Below are 14331 nucleotides of genomic sequence, written 5' to 3'. Positions count from 1 at the left end.
TTGCTGGCTGCTTATGCAAGTGGATCTCAGCATGAGGTATAGTGGTCCTGTTGTCGCTTTAGAGATTTGACTTTACATGATGTGAGCTGAAGAAATGCATTTTAAATTCTTTTTCTTGAGATAGTTCCTTTTGCTCTGGGATGATACTGTTTTAACAAATGTGATTTTAATGACACAGGGAACAGAGTATTATGATGGGAAAACAAAGAGGTATGTTGATTTCCCCATTACAGATATTTTGCAAATGATGGGTCGAGCCGGTCGTCCTCAATATGATCAGCATGGGAAGGCAGTTATTCTTGTTCATGAACCCAAAAAGAGCTTCTACAAAAAGGTCAGGACAAAACTGACCATTTTCCTGCTGATTTGACCAAGTTCTTTATGGCTTAAATGTTTCTTGTTTTTACTATGCAGTTCCTATATGAACCATTTCCAGTTGAGAGTAGCCTGAGGGAGCAGTTGCATGATCACATGAATGCAGAGATTGTTTCTGGAACAATATGTCATAAAGAAGATGCTGTTCATTATCTTACTTGGACCTACTTGTTCCGGAGACTGGTATGCTTTTTGTTATCATCACCAAGAACAAAAAGCATTGTGGTGTGATATTGTCATGGTTTTTAGCCCACTCATTAACATGATTGAAGTTGTTGAATTTGGTGCAATACTATGGTCTTTATGTCTGTAGCTTTTGTCTAGTCCTTGCTTAGATTGAAATAAGGTATTTCTAGCTAAGAAATTCTTTGTTTATTTTTCACATGTTTTGAGCTCTCAATCCCCCATGCCCCTGTATAGCTGTCATATATGATACATCATACACATCTAGAAATGCAGCCTTTTAGAACTTCTTTCATGCCACTTTCCCTAGACCTGAACAACTTGAACCTGAATAACCTGAGCTAGAATGATTCAAATACAAATGAGCTGAAAGACAATCCAAAATGAAATTGGTTTTACTTCAAAACTGTTGAACTCAAGATTACTGGAACCTGAATTACACGAGTTTCAAACCTGAAAGACTCAAACCTGATATGCTACCCAAACAGAAACGAACTGAAGTGACCCAACCTCTAGATGGGAAGCCTCTTAAATGGAAGAAAATGAAAAGTCTTGTTTGTTTGTTTAAAAAGAAGAAGAAAAATTAAAATTTTCTTTAGTTGACATTACTTTTTTTATTTATTTACCTTTTAAGAGTTCTTAAGTTTAAATGCATGTCTCAGATGGTTAATCCTGCATACTATGGCTTGGAAAGTGGAGAAGATGAAACATTGAGTTCGTATTTGTCCAGGTGCTGAGATGTTTAGCAGCTCACCCAGCACCTTTCCTGCTGGGATAAATCCTTGTCCTTTTTATTGCTGTTCTAAGTGTAAATATCTTTTTGACAGATTGGTGCAAAGCACCTTTGAGGATCTAGAAGATAGTGGGTGCATCAAAATGACTGAAGACAGTGTAGAGCCTATGATGTTGGGAACAATAGCATCTCAGTATTACCTTAGTTACATGACTGTATCAATGTTTGGGTCAAACATTGGACCAGACACGTCTCCTGAAGTAAGTAAAAAAATGAATTGTTGACATAATTTGGCATCTCTGTTGCTACTCTAATCACTGGCTTTTGTTTTTTTTGGTTGAAATATTCATATAATAGGTGTTCTTGCATATTTTGTCGGGTGCTTCCGAGTATGATGAACTTCCTGTGCGACATAATGAGGTAATTCAATGCCTCATATTAATAGTTTTGTGAGTGAGCAGTTAAGACTTAATAGGTCAAATGACGCATAGTGGAATGCAAAATTACTGTGTGGTCCTCGCCCCCCTCCCCCCTCCCCCCCAAGTTACACACACAAAATAACATGTTACTAGTAACCTTTAATAAAAAATTTCTTTTGCATTTCAGGAGAACTATAATGAAGCATTGTCTAAGAGAGTCCGGTATATGGTGGATCAAAATCGGCTTGATGATCCACATGTCAAAGCAAACCTTCTATTCCAGGTCTGAGTTACTTGTGACTGGTTTTAGCATGATTAGAACCCCAAACTTTATTTGCTTTCCACGTTGGCATACTTGGACACGCATGCTAGTGCATCTTATTGATATGCGTATAATATATATTCCTCCATCCATTATGTATCTGTACCCTCTCTTATCTGTGGTATCCAAATGTGCTTTAATTTTCCTTATTCTTTCTAATTAAGGCCATATCTTTGGAGTTCAGGCGCATTTTTCCCAGTTAGATTTACCAATCAGCGACTATGTGACTGACTTAAAGTCAGTGTTGGACCAAAGCATACGCATCATTCAAGCTATGATAGATATATGTGCCAATAGTGGATGGCTTACAAGTTCGATTGCTTGCATGCATCTATTGCAGATGGTCATGCAGGTATTACTCTTTATATTACATATCTGATTTTGTCTCCCATCCCATAGAGAATATATGTTTGATTTTGAGTTGTTAGTGATCAACTGTAAATATTTTAGATGTTATATTACCAATGTTAGTGAAGTTTCTAGTGCCAGTGTCCAGATAAGTTTTTCATCTGATTTAAAGGGGAAAAAATGTTAGAACAGAATATTGTTTTTCTCTGTCTTTGTTCTGACATCTATCATTTCAGGGTTTGTGGTTTGATCAGGATTCAGCCCTCTGGATGTTGCCGTGTATGAATAATGAACTTGCTGGCTCATTGTGCAAGAGAGGAATTTCCACCATACAGCAACTATTAGATCTTCCTAAGGCAACATTGCAAACTGTGATTGGAAATTTCCCTGCTTCAAAATTATATCAGGTGCACTTTTTTGAGAATATAATGCTAGATATATATGTCGTATTATCTTTGAGTTACATTTTTTTCTGCTAAATCTTGTTATGATGGCATTACTTCCAAGGTTCTTGGATCCATTCCTCTCTTCTCAATTTTCTCTGTTCCTAGGGTGATATCAATAAAAATCCTTTAAATATTCCTGTGGTATATAGAGTTAGCCAGGTTATCGCCTTATATTCTAATAAATTTATTTCTTGTTCTATGTCATATATCTGATGTGATCGTAATAATTGATAAGACAAATATTAAAAGATAAAAAGTTCTGAAGTCTTGGAAGTACGCTCATATTAACTAATAATGAACCAACTTTCCTGACCTTTACTCTCTTTTGCTAAATATGTAGAAAGTCCATGATTGAATATTGACCTCTTAACTGAAAAAATATTGTTGTTGCTGCTTGGATTTTATTCACGATGTGTAGTCGTACCCACTGATTTCCTTGCTTGCTCCTTTGTTCTTTCTTTTGTCAGGATCTGCAGCATTTCCCCTGTATACGAGTCAAATTAAAACTGCTGAAGAAGGGCACTGAGAGCAAAAAGTCTCTTCAACTGAACGTCAGATTGGAGAAGACAAATTTGAGGCGGAATATGTCAAGGGCATTTGCCCCTCGTTTCCCTAAGGTAAACTGTTTTTGACATTGCTGAAAAAGCCGAATTGGATGGACCAGGAACTGGTGGTCCCAGCATTTGACTTCCAGTCTGGGTTTTTTAAACCATGGTTCTTGTTTCTTAGTTCATGTTTAGGAATGCTAACTTAACTAGATGTTCCATTGCACAGATTAAAGATGAAGCATGGTGGCTGATTCTTGGTAACACCAGTACTGCTGAACTATATGCTCTGAAGAGAGTTTCTTTCTCCGATCGCTTAGTTACCCACATGGAGTTACCATCAGACGTGACCTTGATTCAGGTATTAGGTTTTAGGACCTTTGAAATCCCCCTTAAATGATGTGCTTTTTTGCAGGCTAAAAATTTTCACATGATAACAATTGTTTACATGAATTAGTTCATGATTTTGTAGAGATGAATAGATGCATGACCTAACAAGCATCCCTGGTTTGATTTTGGAGATTGAGGTGCATATGTGCTAATTAGTAAATGTTTTTTAATACACACACTACTTTGACTCTTCATTTTTCTTTAAGTTTTTGGTTTTAGCATTTATGCCCTACAAGTTTTCTTATATGGGTGTGGAGATACGACTTTGTAAGGACCCTCAAAGTGCATAAAGAACTTGGAAAAAATTGAACCTTTGTGGAATACAAGTCCACACACAAGCATGAGTGTTTTATCCCGTGAATGTTTAAGCAGATAATAGGAAGTTACTGTTTTGTTTTGTATTGAAGAGCATGTGAACCTTTTATATTGTTTTTGGAATGATGAAGTTTGATCTTTGAATACATAATCCATGGAATTAAATCTTGTTTGTTAACAACTGGAGATTGTTCTTCCTTTCCAGGGGATGAAGCTAATTATAGTTTCAGATTGCTATCTTGGTTATGAGCAAGAACACTCCATTGAAAATCTTGCTGCATAATGCTTGGAAGTTGGGACCCAAGATTCTTCAAATTCACCATCTTGAATCAACCAACATTACTAGTTTGCTATCATGGAATTAAAGTGTAGAATGGGAAAAGCACTTGGAAGGTTGAAGGATCAAAGCTAAAAGGTGCAAAATTGAAGCTGGAAGCTAAAAATGGGAAGCTGAACATGAGCAATGTAGCCGTTTGAAGCCACAAGCCATGTGTGAGCTGATGATTCAGCAAGAAAATAATTCTAGAATTTTAGAATATAGTCAGGGCTAAGTTCTGTTATCAAGTGTACTAGCAGTATATATATATATAAGAGAGAGAGTACCCTAATGTACTGACGAAATTATGATGAATTATCAGAAAACTTGCCTTTTTATCTAAATTCTTCTCCGCTTCTCATTTCCTCCGTTAATTTGTGGAACACTTCACGTGCACAGACATTTCAGTGACGGTTATATCGGATGGTTTCTGGCCAGGTAACCACAGAAACATATCCCTTCTTCTCAAGGCATGCATACTATAGAAGTCAGGTAATCATCCTGATGATAAATGTTTTTATGAATTTATCGATAAACAACACTTCTGGTGCAGTTTGTATAGTTTTTTTCGAGACAAAATGGTATCATGCAGACTTTAACTATGATTTATGATGCTCTAATCCTCCATGTTCATGGCCATTTTAGATATGCAAAACTACACTGACAATATTCTTTTATATTGAGGTTTTTGATGATGTTTTCCAATGGTGAAATTCTTTTCACTTAGTTTATTATTACCCTAGTTAAAATTAATTTCAGTTTCATTAAATATTATATTTTGGAGGTGACAGTGCACAGATATCTTCGATAACTTTCTACCATTATTGAAAATTTGAAAGATTAAAGTCCATGTCACCAAAATGTGGAGTGCTATTAATTTTAGAAGGATAATGAATTCATTGGATTAGATTTTGATAATGTTGGATGAACATGTAGGTCACGTTTAGTAAAAAAATTAGTGTCACCTAAATTTTTTAAATTTATTTTAGGTAACAAAATAAAAATTTATAATTTAAATATCCATCATAAATAGTTCGGTTATTCAGTTACTCGGTTAAAATCAAAATGGGAAGTTTATATGGCAGTTAAAATCACAAATAAGTATAATAACAAATTTGATCTTCAGCTTTTACATATTATATCAATTTAATCATAATTTTAAAAATTAATCCTCGAATGATTTTAATTTGATTCTAATCTTAAAAATCAAATAAATATATAAATATATATAAATATTTTCAAAAACATAATAATAGATTTAAAAATAGATAGATATTTTCAAACACTGATAATAAATTTAAATTGTATATTAATATTAATATTAAGTAAAAATGATTATATTAATATTAAATATTAAAAAAAAAAAAAACCTCTCACTCCGTCCCTCCCCCCTCACCCACCAGACCTCTATTTTATCCCCACCACCACTCTCCCCTCCCTCTCCCTCTCCTCATTGGCTGAGCAACGAGACGCATGGTGAATTCTCTCTGGAACATAATAATAGCACACCTAAAAGCAGGCTGATGAAATAGTAACTTGAATGTAAGAGAAGATACATGGAATATTCATATATCAAAATAGGGCAAATTTCTCTTCAACACATCTTGAGTAACATGAAAAAAAATCAGCATTTTAGACAACATTGTCAAATCCCCAATTCTGGAACATTCAAATTTATCTGGTAATTGACTATTAAAGCTCCTAAAAGTTTAAATTTTGGTCAATTTAAAAAACAAATAAGGCATATATTTAAGTATAACTAATCATAGATTGGGTCAAGCCGGGTTTGAGTCAAATCGATATAAAATTTTAGAATCATTTTCTGGGCTTGACTTATCCTAAAAATGGGACTAAAATTTTGTCTAAGCTCGGCCCAGATTAAAAATACTAAACCCGAGCCTGACCCGGTCGCCCGTATTTTTTTATATAAAAATAAATTTAAAAAATATAATGCATCAAATATACTAAAAATATTAAAATAAATATTTCTCAACAAATTAAAAATATATTAAAAAAGTCTTTATGCTTAAATAACACTAAATAGTTGCAACTTAATAAGAAAAAAGCCTCTACAATAGTAGCAAAATTAATAATAAAACAACAATTATACAATACCCAAATAATAACAACAAAATAGTAGCAATATAATAGCAAAAGGACAACAAATAGTACCAGAAAAAAGTTTAGGCTAATTCGGGCAGGGCCCAGGCCAAAAAACATTGCCCGAGGCTTGGCCCGTTTAGAAAAAGGGCCTTCTTTTTAGTACAAGCCTATTTTTTCGGCTTATATTTTTGTCCGAACCCTCACACTTTTTGAGTAGACCTTCGGGTCTGAGTGAGTGGCCGACCCATAATCAAGTCTACCTTTAAATGACGAGAGAAAGGGGTGCCTTGAATATGACATTGAAGTTCAAGGACCACACAAGGATTGAGTTCGACGATGATGATTAGGGATGGGAGAGGTCTAGAAGGGAGAGGAGGGGAGGGTTTTTATTTTATTTAATATAAATATTAATATAAATTTTAAATTTATTATTATATTCTTTAAAAATATTTATGTATTTTTATATTTTTAAAATTTTTTAGAATTAGGATTAAATTGAGGTTATTTGTAAAAGTTAAGGGCTAAATATGTCATTATACCATTTTTAACTGCCACATCAACTTGTCGTTTGTGATTTTAACAGGAGTGACCAAAATGACCGAACCATATAACATGGGTGCTTAAATTGCAAACCTTTTATTTTAAGTACTTAAAATGAATTTTTTTATAATTAAGTGACTATTTATATAGTTTACCTTAATTTATTTTTTACTAAACTTGACTTACTCACAACAAATAACTTAATCTGATAATATTAAATATTGTATTAAGGGTAATTATTGTATAACTAAGTGATATTAAAATAGTCACATGTTCTTATAAAATAAAAGATAGCAAAAAGATATATAATATCTTAAATTTGCTTGTAGAGTTTTTTTATTTAAATGATAGTGTATAAAGTAATTATTTTTGTATTGATATTATTAGTAATCTGTAATTTCCATCTAACCAAATAAAAACTTTAATATTTAAATTTCATTATTAATGTTGCATTTAAAATGTTCAATATTATTTAAAATTTATAATATGATTAAAATAATTAAAACCTAATTCATATTAAAAACATAATATTATATACACTTAAAAAGGTATTTAATAACTAATGTAAAAGTGATAGAAATAATTAACCTCACAAAATTAAGAAGAAAAACAAAAGAAAATTAAATTTTACAGGAGGCCAAAAGTCAATTTTCATCATAAATTTAAGTAATAATAGATTATGTTACACCCACGATATAGGTAAAAGAATATATTTATAAAAATTTTGTATGAGAAAAAATAAAGTTTTTTTTAAATGATAAGGTTGAGAAAAGTGTCTTGTGATCAAATATTACTAATTAAATTTTAACGCAGTTGGTATTGACATTATTGTCGGTGAAAAATGACATGAACTCGAACACACTAAAACGAGTTTAGGATTGAAAATAATTATGAATAATTTTAAACATTTTATTAAGAAAAAAACATGAAGAGTGAATATTTTCTAAATTTATTTCAGTGTAAAATTATGTAAAAAAGTAAAAACCACATTATAAAGTTAAAAAAAGAAAGAGTAAGTTTTTTATATTAGTGTTCAATTTGACCAAAATTGACAAGCGGCACAATAATTATTGCCACGTGTACTTCAGATCTGAACCAAAATTGTGATGGTAGATGTTCTAAGCTTCATTTTTTAATCACCCGGTCAACGATACATTTTCGGTGGAATTTAACGGTAATTTAGTTAATGATTAATTGTAGAATTTTAGGTTGCAACAAAATTCTAAAGCATTAACTCCAATAATTACAACAACCAATTAATTAATTACTCTTCCATGAATGTTTCTCAAATAAAGAGTCTTACCTTTCAGCAATGGAAGGTGATATGAAAAGTAAATGCTTTTTATCCTTATTTATTTTGGTACATTTTCATCGAATTTGTTATGCTAGGAGAACCCAGTAGGAAGGGTCAAAGTTTTTCTTACCATGCCAAATAAGAGCATTATTATCATAAAATAAAAGAGCCCTGTAAGGTCTAAATTAATATGAATTGAAAATATTTTAGAGGATCGCTGTTTTACCTTTGATATTTGGAATAGGTCCTTCGCCTCTTAGTAATACTCTTTTTGGAGAATTTTATAAAATTTAAATAAATAAATAAAAACTATTTTCCTCTCAAATGATTGGTTTTCTAAAATCAAATCATTTTTACTTTTAGAAGTTTAGTCATTTACTTTTTAAATTTTATATTTTAATTTTAATTTTTCTTGTTAAATTTATTGGTGTAATATTCTGAAAAAAAAGAACTCATTTGGCAGACATGCAACTAAAAAATAACCCTCGGATGATGATCCTAAATTTAAAAATAATTTTAACAACTTTAATAATCGAACTTAAATTTTAAAATATGAAAAGTAAAAGAGTTAAATTCCAAATCAAAGAAGAGTATAGAAACTTATTGTAACACCCCTTACTCGACCCAATATCGGGTCAAGATATCGAGATGTTACATTCGTTATCAAAACAACTACGACCACTCTAAATTGATTGAATATTTTTATTCATAATATTAGGCTCATAATACATTTAAAATATGATTTATACACTTATCCTAGCTTAACACGAGTTTACAAATGCTCTCAAGGTGGTCAAAGATAGTTTAGGGGTCAAAATTTAAAGATCCAAACCATCGAAAACTTGTCGCGACTACATTGAAACGACCCGACTTTTAATGACATCGAAAAAAATTACTTTTATTTCTTTTTCTACATCTTTCCATACAAAAATTATTTATCATCTTTTCTTTATTATAGATTTCCTAATGCTATTTAATTAAGCAAAAATCACATCATCATGCAGGCTTCTATTCACTCTCAATCTCATCCACTCTTTTATTTATTTTTTTCATGGTCAAATTACTCTCCAAATCCTTCCTCTTTTTCCAATGCATCAAATTCAATTTTTTCTTATTGCTAATTTTTGCATTATACCCAACGCGTCTTATATTTTTACAATTTAATCTATTTCTTAAATTAATTTTCCTAAATTGAAAAGTTTTTCTTATTTCTTATAATATTCGATAATCTTTTTCATTAATATCAATAATTTTATTTTATCTATTTCGGAAATTTCTAATATGTGTCCCCAATTAATATTATTCACATATTGAGAGTGTGGAGATGATACACTTTGTACTTTAATTTTATTTATATTCTAAAAGAATTAGAATAAAATAATTTAGGCAGGAAAATATTTTCCTGATTTTACGGTGTTCGGAAGCTTGAAAATATTTTACATTTAGAAAATGTTTTGCAAGACGCGGTTAAAATGAATGGGTTATAGGAAAAATGTCTTACAATTTTATTTCTGCAAGACATTTTTCGGAAAATCTTCCTCCCCTCTCACCATATTCCTTCTTCTTCCAGGTAACTTTCCTCCTGCTACTTCTTCCGTTCTTCATCTTTTATTTTACCAAATTTCTGTAAGACATTTACCAAATTCGTCAGCGAAGACAAAGTCTGATTCATCGAAAGAAACAATGGCAGAGCCTTACATTGAACAAGTAGAGTATCTCGACGTTCTCACTAAAACCGGTAAAAAAACCGGCGTTTCCAAGCCCAGGCACGTCCCTTCATTCTTGTCCATTTCTGGATTATCTGTTTTTGATCTTTCAACATAAAGGATTACTTTACAACCGGCTCTTTTATTTATTTTCTATACTGTCTGTTGCTTACTCTTTGCAGAAATCATGTTTTTGCAGTTATCAAATTGGAAAATTATAGGACAACTTAATTTAAGCTATACTTGTTATTTGCAGCTTCTGTAAATTGGGTTTGTTAGAACCTTTGAGATTAGTTAAGCTGGTTCCTTGCAAATGGTAGTAATAGCTTAATTTGTTGATTTGGTTTGTAATTTCTTTCAATGAACCCCTAATTTTTTTGGTACTCAATCTGGATTATAGAACTGAAAGTTTTCAAGTGTGTGTGGGGAGGGGCGGGGGGGAGGTTGCTTATGCTCCTTGAAATTGGAACTGGGAATTGAAAACTTGCAAGCTAGAGCTAGGGAGGCATACATTTGATATAAAATATTTCATTTTGAGTATTATTGTGTGCTAGAGGTTGCTTATGATTTCTGTTCTGGCGTTTCTCTATAATGGTAGTTTCTTGATATGTAACTCATTGTGATCTCTTTGCAGGGGAGATGTCCATCGAGATGGGGATTACCATAAAGCAGTCCATGTTTGGATTTTTGCTGAGAGTACACAAGAATTACTTCTCCAAAAACGTGCAGACTGCAAGGACTCGTGGCCAGGGTTGTGGGATATCTCCAGTGCTGGCCATATATCTGCTGGTGACTCATCGCTAATAACAGCACAGTAAGTGAATCCAATTTCACAAGTCTTCAGTGCTGCTTCTTTCATAGGGCATTTGAAAAACTGTTCGGTCTTTAATCTTTCTATGTGTGCCGTGCACAGATATTCTCCCCATGTTCTTGTTTATCATTGCTACTTTCTGTTGTTCTATATACTTGCTAGATTTGGTTAATACATTTCTTTTAAATATCTAATTGATAGTTTCCTAACTGATGGTAAACCTAGTGGTTTCTAGATGGCCAAGAAACCTTTTTGTTCGGAAGGAGTGAAGACATCTGAGTCTTTTTTTTCTTTTCTTTCTTTATTTAAATATCTTATTGTCCATTCCTTTGTAGTAACTTTCAACACAAGAAATTCTTTGGAGATCAGCATCCATTGATTTTCTTTTTACCTTGTTGGCCCATTTTTTCCATCGTCTATTACTTGGTGAACATATTATTGTTAGAAACTTATCCCTTTTTGGTTGATCTAGTGTTAAAACACAATGCTTGCTAAATATCTTATTTGTTCAGGAGGGAGCTTCAAGAAGAACTAGGGGTGATCCTCCCAAAGGATGCATTTGAGTTGATATTCGTTTTTCTTGAAGAGTGGTTAGTTGATAAGATCTTCTTTTGTTTTAGTGTAATTTACTCTCTTCTTGGAATGTAATTGGTGCAGCTGATCAGATGGCTATGATGCTTTTTTGGTGATTTTGGCAACATTTTCTCTGGTTTTGTTGCTTTGCTAGAACCATTGGTGCATTAATTTCTGATGCTAGTGCCGTCTTACTAAATTCAAGTCTGTTTTGTGTTCATCAGGGTTCAATATTTTCAATAAACAATTAGCATTTGGCATAAATTTACTCTGAAAAATGGTGTTATATTTTTCATTGTAAGTTCATAGTTGTATTGACTTCCTTTTTCTTAGAGAAGAGTGTTTTGATTTATTGTTTTTCTGAGGTATGCTGCATCAATCTTATGCAATGATAAGACCATCTAGACATTAAGATTTCACCTAGGTCCTGCATCACTTTCAATTTATCATTATTACTATTATTATTCCATGTTTAGTTTCTTGGAATTTTTGTTTAATTGATGAATCTCAATATTGTTGAGATGCTTAAGTGGTTTTGTGATGCTTTTAGTTCCATTTTGACTTAACATATTCTGTTTACATTTGATTGCAGTGTCACAAACAATGGAAAGTTCATCAATAATGAATACAGCGATGTATACCTAGTAACAACTCTAGAGCCAATTCCTCGAGAAGCCTTTACACTTCAGGTAAGGAAGTTAATAATTATTCTCAGTTGAAAATTTCAACCCATTCAATGTTATTTGATTATATATAATAAGCAAAATTCTGTATTTGTTTTCCATATCAAAGTACTTTCATTGTCCAAAAATTTTTGAGATGAACAATAGTCAATAACAGTCGGAATTATGATTCAAATTTTCATGGATTTTGTTTTCTACTGGTTTTCTGGTGGAGTATGGATTAATTTTCTTGATATTCCAAACCTGTCTACAGTAGTGACAAAGTTGACTACAGTGAAACATCTGGTGTAGGTATGCTTTATCATCTCAAGTTTAAACATTGCTTGTACCGAATGAACAAGTGGAATTCAACTAGATCTTAAGCCCTGTTGAAAAAACTTCTCTGCATGTATTATTCTGATGTTTCCATGGTTTAGAAAATGTTTTCATGGTTTCTGAACTTATAAGTACAAGTTACGATGCATGTATCTGGTTTCGTTTTAAATACCTTCTTTGGGTATTAGTTGCATCTTGTGGTGAATGAATTATTTTATTAACAGATCCCATTTACTGTAGTAAGTTCTGAGCAGGGAGAAACATGAGTGCACTCTTTTAGAATGGCTTGCAATTTGCAAATGATCAATAGATGCTATATTTGGTTTAGATGCTATATTTGGTTTTGCATAAACCGAGGACTAAATAGTTGTAGGTGGGGATAAAATAAATGAATTCTACAAAACAAAAACGTTTTTAACTTGATGACTCCATTTGTGCAGTAAGGGAGAAAAAGACTGGACAAGAAGAATTGGCAATGATCGTCATTTAATCTGCATAGAGGATCCGTTTGTGGTATCTCATGACCTTGGTCGAGTGATAGACAAGTTCAGCATTAAAGTTCTAAGAGGAGTTTGAACGAGTGGCTGATGTAATGCAGTATGATCCAAATCCTTGGAAAACACTCTTTGAACCTTACGTCCCTGGGTAACAAAACCTTGTCCAAGTGTGTTAGAAAATCAATGGTTAAAGCTATTTGGTTGGTTTTTGTAGTTTGTGTGCTTTGCATCCCCCATAATCTTCAATTTTGACCTTTTGAGTTCACATCTATTTTAAAGAAGTTTAAGCTTATTATATGTAATCAAGAAAAGAAATTTCCTAACATTTTATGGATGGATGTTAAACAAGTTGTAATTAATTGATTGATAGTGTATACAAAATTCCTCTATGATCCAAACATATTCATATCAAATGAGTGTGTTATATCATATTTGTGTCTTTAAGTGAAACAAACAAAAGTCTTATTATATATATATCTAATAAATCATTGTAATATATGTAAAAATAATTTAAAATATAAATTTATTAATATATATATAATAAAATCAATTAAACAATGAAAAGATAATAAATTTTTAAATATAATATGTTTAATTTAAAATAGCTTTTATGAAATATTTTTAAAAATCTGTCAAATAATAAAAATATTTTACAGATTCATTCAAACACCAAAATAATAAATCATTTCTAAAAAGAATAAATTATTTTTCAAAAATTATTTTCTAAAAAATATTTTAATGGCAAATAAACGGAGCACTAGTATAAAATACAACAAACAATTGAACTTTCTCTATCTTTAATGAATAATAAAATAAAAATTATTGAAGGAAAAAGACAGAAAAGCTGATCCGCCATTTTGGTAGTTGGCAGGCCGCGCTTATCAGTCAAAACACATTTATAGCGAGATGGTTACTCGATATCGACGCTGTCCTCCATACGATATAACAATATATAGAAAAATAAAAACAAAAAGTTAATTGGCGGACAGCGTGTGGAGGATAGCGTGGATAGAAAAACAAGTTGATTCTTTATAGAAAAACAAAAACAAATTCAAAAGCACAATCGATTTGCATAACTCAAACTAAAAAACAATTATAAAAATGTCCATAGAGAAAGCTAGGATTAAATTTGACTAATTAAAAACATAACTCAATAAATAAAATTTAAAATAAATACTCATATTTTAAATAAAGCTAAGAATTATTTAAATAAATATTCATATTATATAATTAAAATATGTCACAAATTCTTGTACTATTCAGAATTTAAAATTTAGTCCACATACTTTTATTTCGAGCTAGTCTTACTTTTTAGATATTAAAATTAAGGTTCAGTTGTTTGCATTATTAAAATATTTTGTTAAATTCATGTTCATTATAACATTATTTTTAGTTATACTGAATATCAAGTATTTTT

At 31.5% G+C, this 14331-nt stretch overlaps 2 protein-coding genes across 6 annotated transcripts in view; both read left to right on the top strand.

Moving 5' to 3' along the window:
• The window catches only part of LOC105764706 (DExH-box ATP-dependent RNA helicase DExH14), a 28952-nt gene extending 24216 nt beyond the window's left edge, over positions 1–4736 (top strand). For both annotated transcript variants that reach the window (XM_012583406.2, XM_012583404.2), the window contains exons 39-49: positions 179–334; positions 415–558; positions 1221–1288; positions 1386–1551; positions 1649–1711; positions 1898–1993; positions 2217–2384; positions 2617–2787; positions 3294–3443; positions 3601–3732; positions 4282–4736. In XM_012583406.2, coding sequence (XP_012438860.1) covers positions 179–334; positions 415–558; positions 1221–1288; positions 1386–1551; positions 1649–1711; positions 1898–1993; positions 2217–2384; positions 2617–2787; positions 3294–3443; positions 3601–3732; positions 4282–4359 — 1392 coding nt within the window. In that variant the 3' untranslated portion in view covers positions 4360–4736. The remainder of the gene's footprint in view (positions 1–178; positions 335–414; positions 559–1220; positions 1289–1385; positions 1552–1648; positions 1712–1897; positions 1994–2216; positions 2385–2616; positions 2788–3293; positions 3444–3600; positions 3733–4281) is intronic.
• Positions 4737–9766: 5030 nt separating this feature from the next.
• LOC105764708 (nudix hydrolase 3) lies at positions 9767–13312 on the top strand. Of its 4 annotated transcripts, none has more exons than XM_052624701.1 (6): positions 9767–9899; positions 9986–10095; positions 10670–10849; positions 11359–11436; positions 12012–12108; positions 12858–13312. In XM_052624701.1, the coding sequence occupies exons 1-6, from the start codon at positions 9822–9824 to the stop codon at positions 12858–12860; spliced, it is 546 nt and encodes a 181-aa protein (XP_052480661.1). In that variant the 5' UTR covers positions 9767–9821; the 3' UTR covers positions 12861–13312. The 4 variants fall into 4 exon arrangements, with proteins under 4 accessions (XP_052480661.1, XP_052480660.1, XP_052480662.1 ...); XM_052624700.1 differs by having other exon boundaries at positions 9782–9899; positions 9981–10095; XM_052624702.1 differs by having other exon boundaries at positions 9791–9899; positions 10020–10095.
• Positions 13313–14331: the final 1019 nt, after the last annotated feature.

This window comes from Gossypium raimondii, chromosome 12 (assembly GCF_025698545.1).
Source record: "Gossypium raimondii isolate GPD5lz chromosome 12, ASM2569854v1, whole genome shotgun sequence".
Classification (NCBI taxonomy): domain Eukaryota; kingdom Viridiplantae; phylum Streptophyta; class Magnoliopsida; order Malvales; family Malvaceae; genus Gossypium; species Gossypium raimondii.
Note: the sequence above shows the minus strand (reverse complement) of the source record. Positions and strands in the feature narration are given on the sequence as shown.

Bases quoted from the DNA above. Each gene is read 5' to 3' on its own strand.
- LOC105764708 (XM_012583408.2), top strand. From the start codon at position 9,806: ATGGGTTATAGGAAAAATGTCTTACAATTTTATTTCTGCAAGACATTT. The intron at 10,096-10,669 runs GCACGTCCCTTC...ATCTCTTTGCAG, and splicing joins ACCGGCGTTTCCAAGCCCAG to GGGAGATGTCCATCGAGATG. The intron at 10,850-11,358 runs GTAAGTGAATCC...TTATTTGTTCAG, and splicing joins TCATCGCTAATAACAGCACA to GAGGGAGCTTCAAGAAGAAC.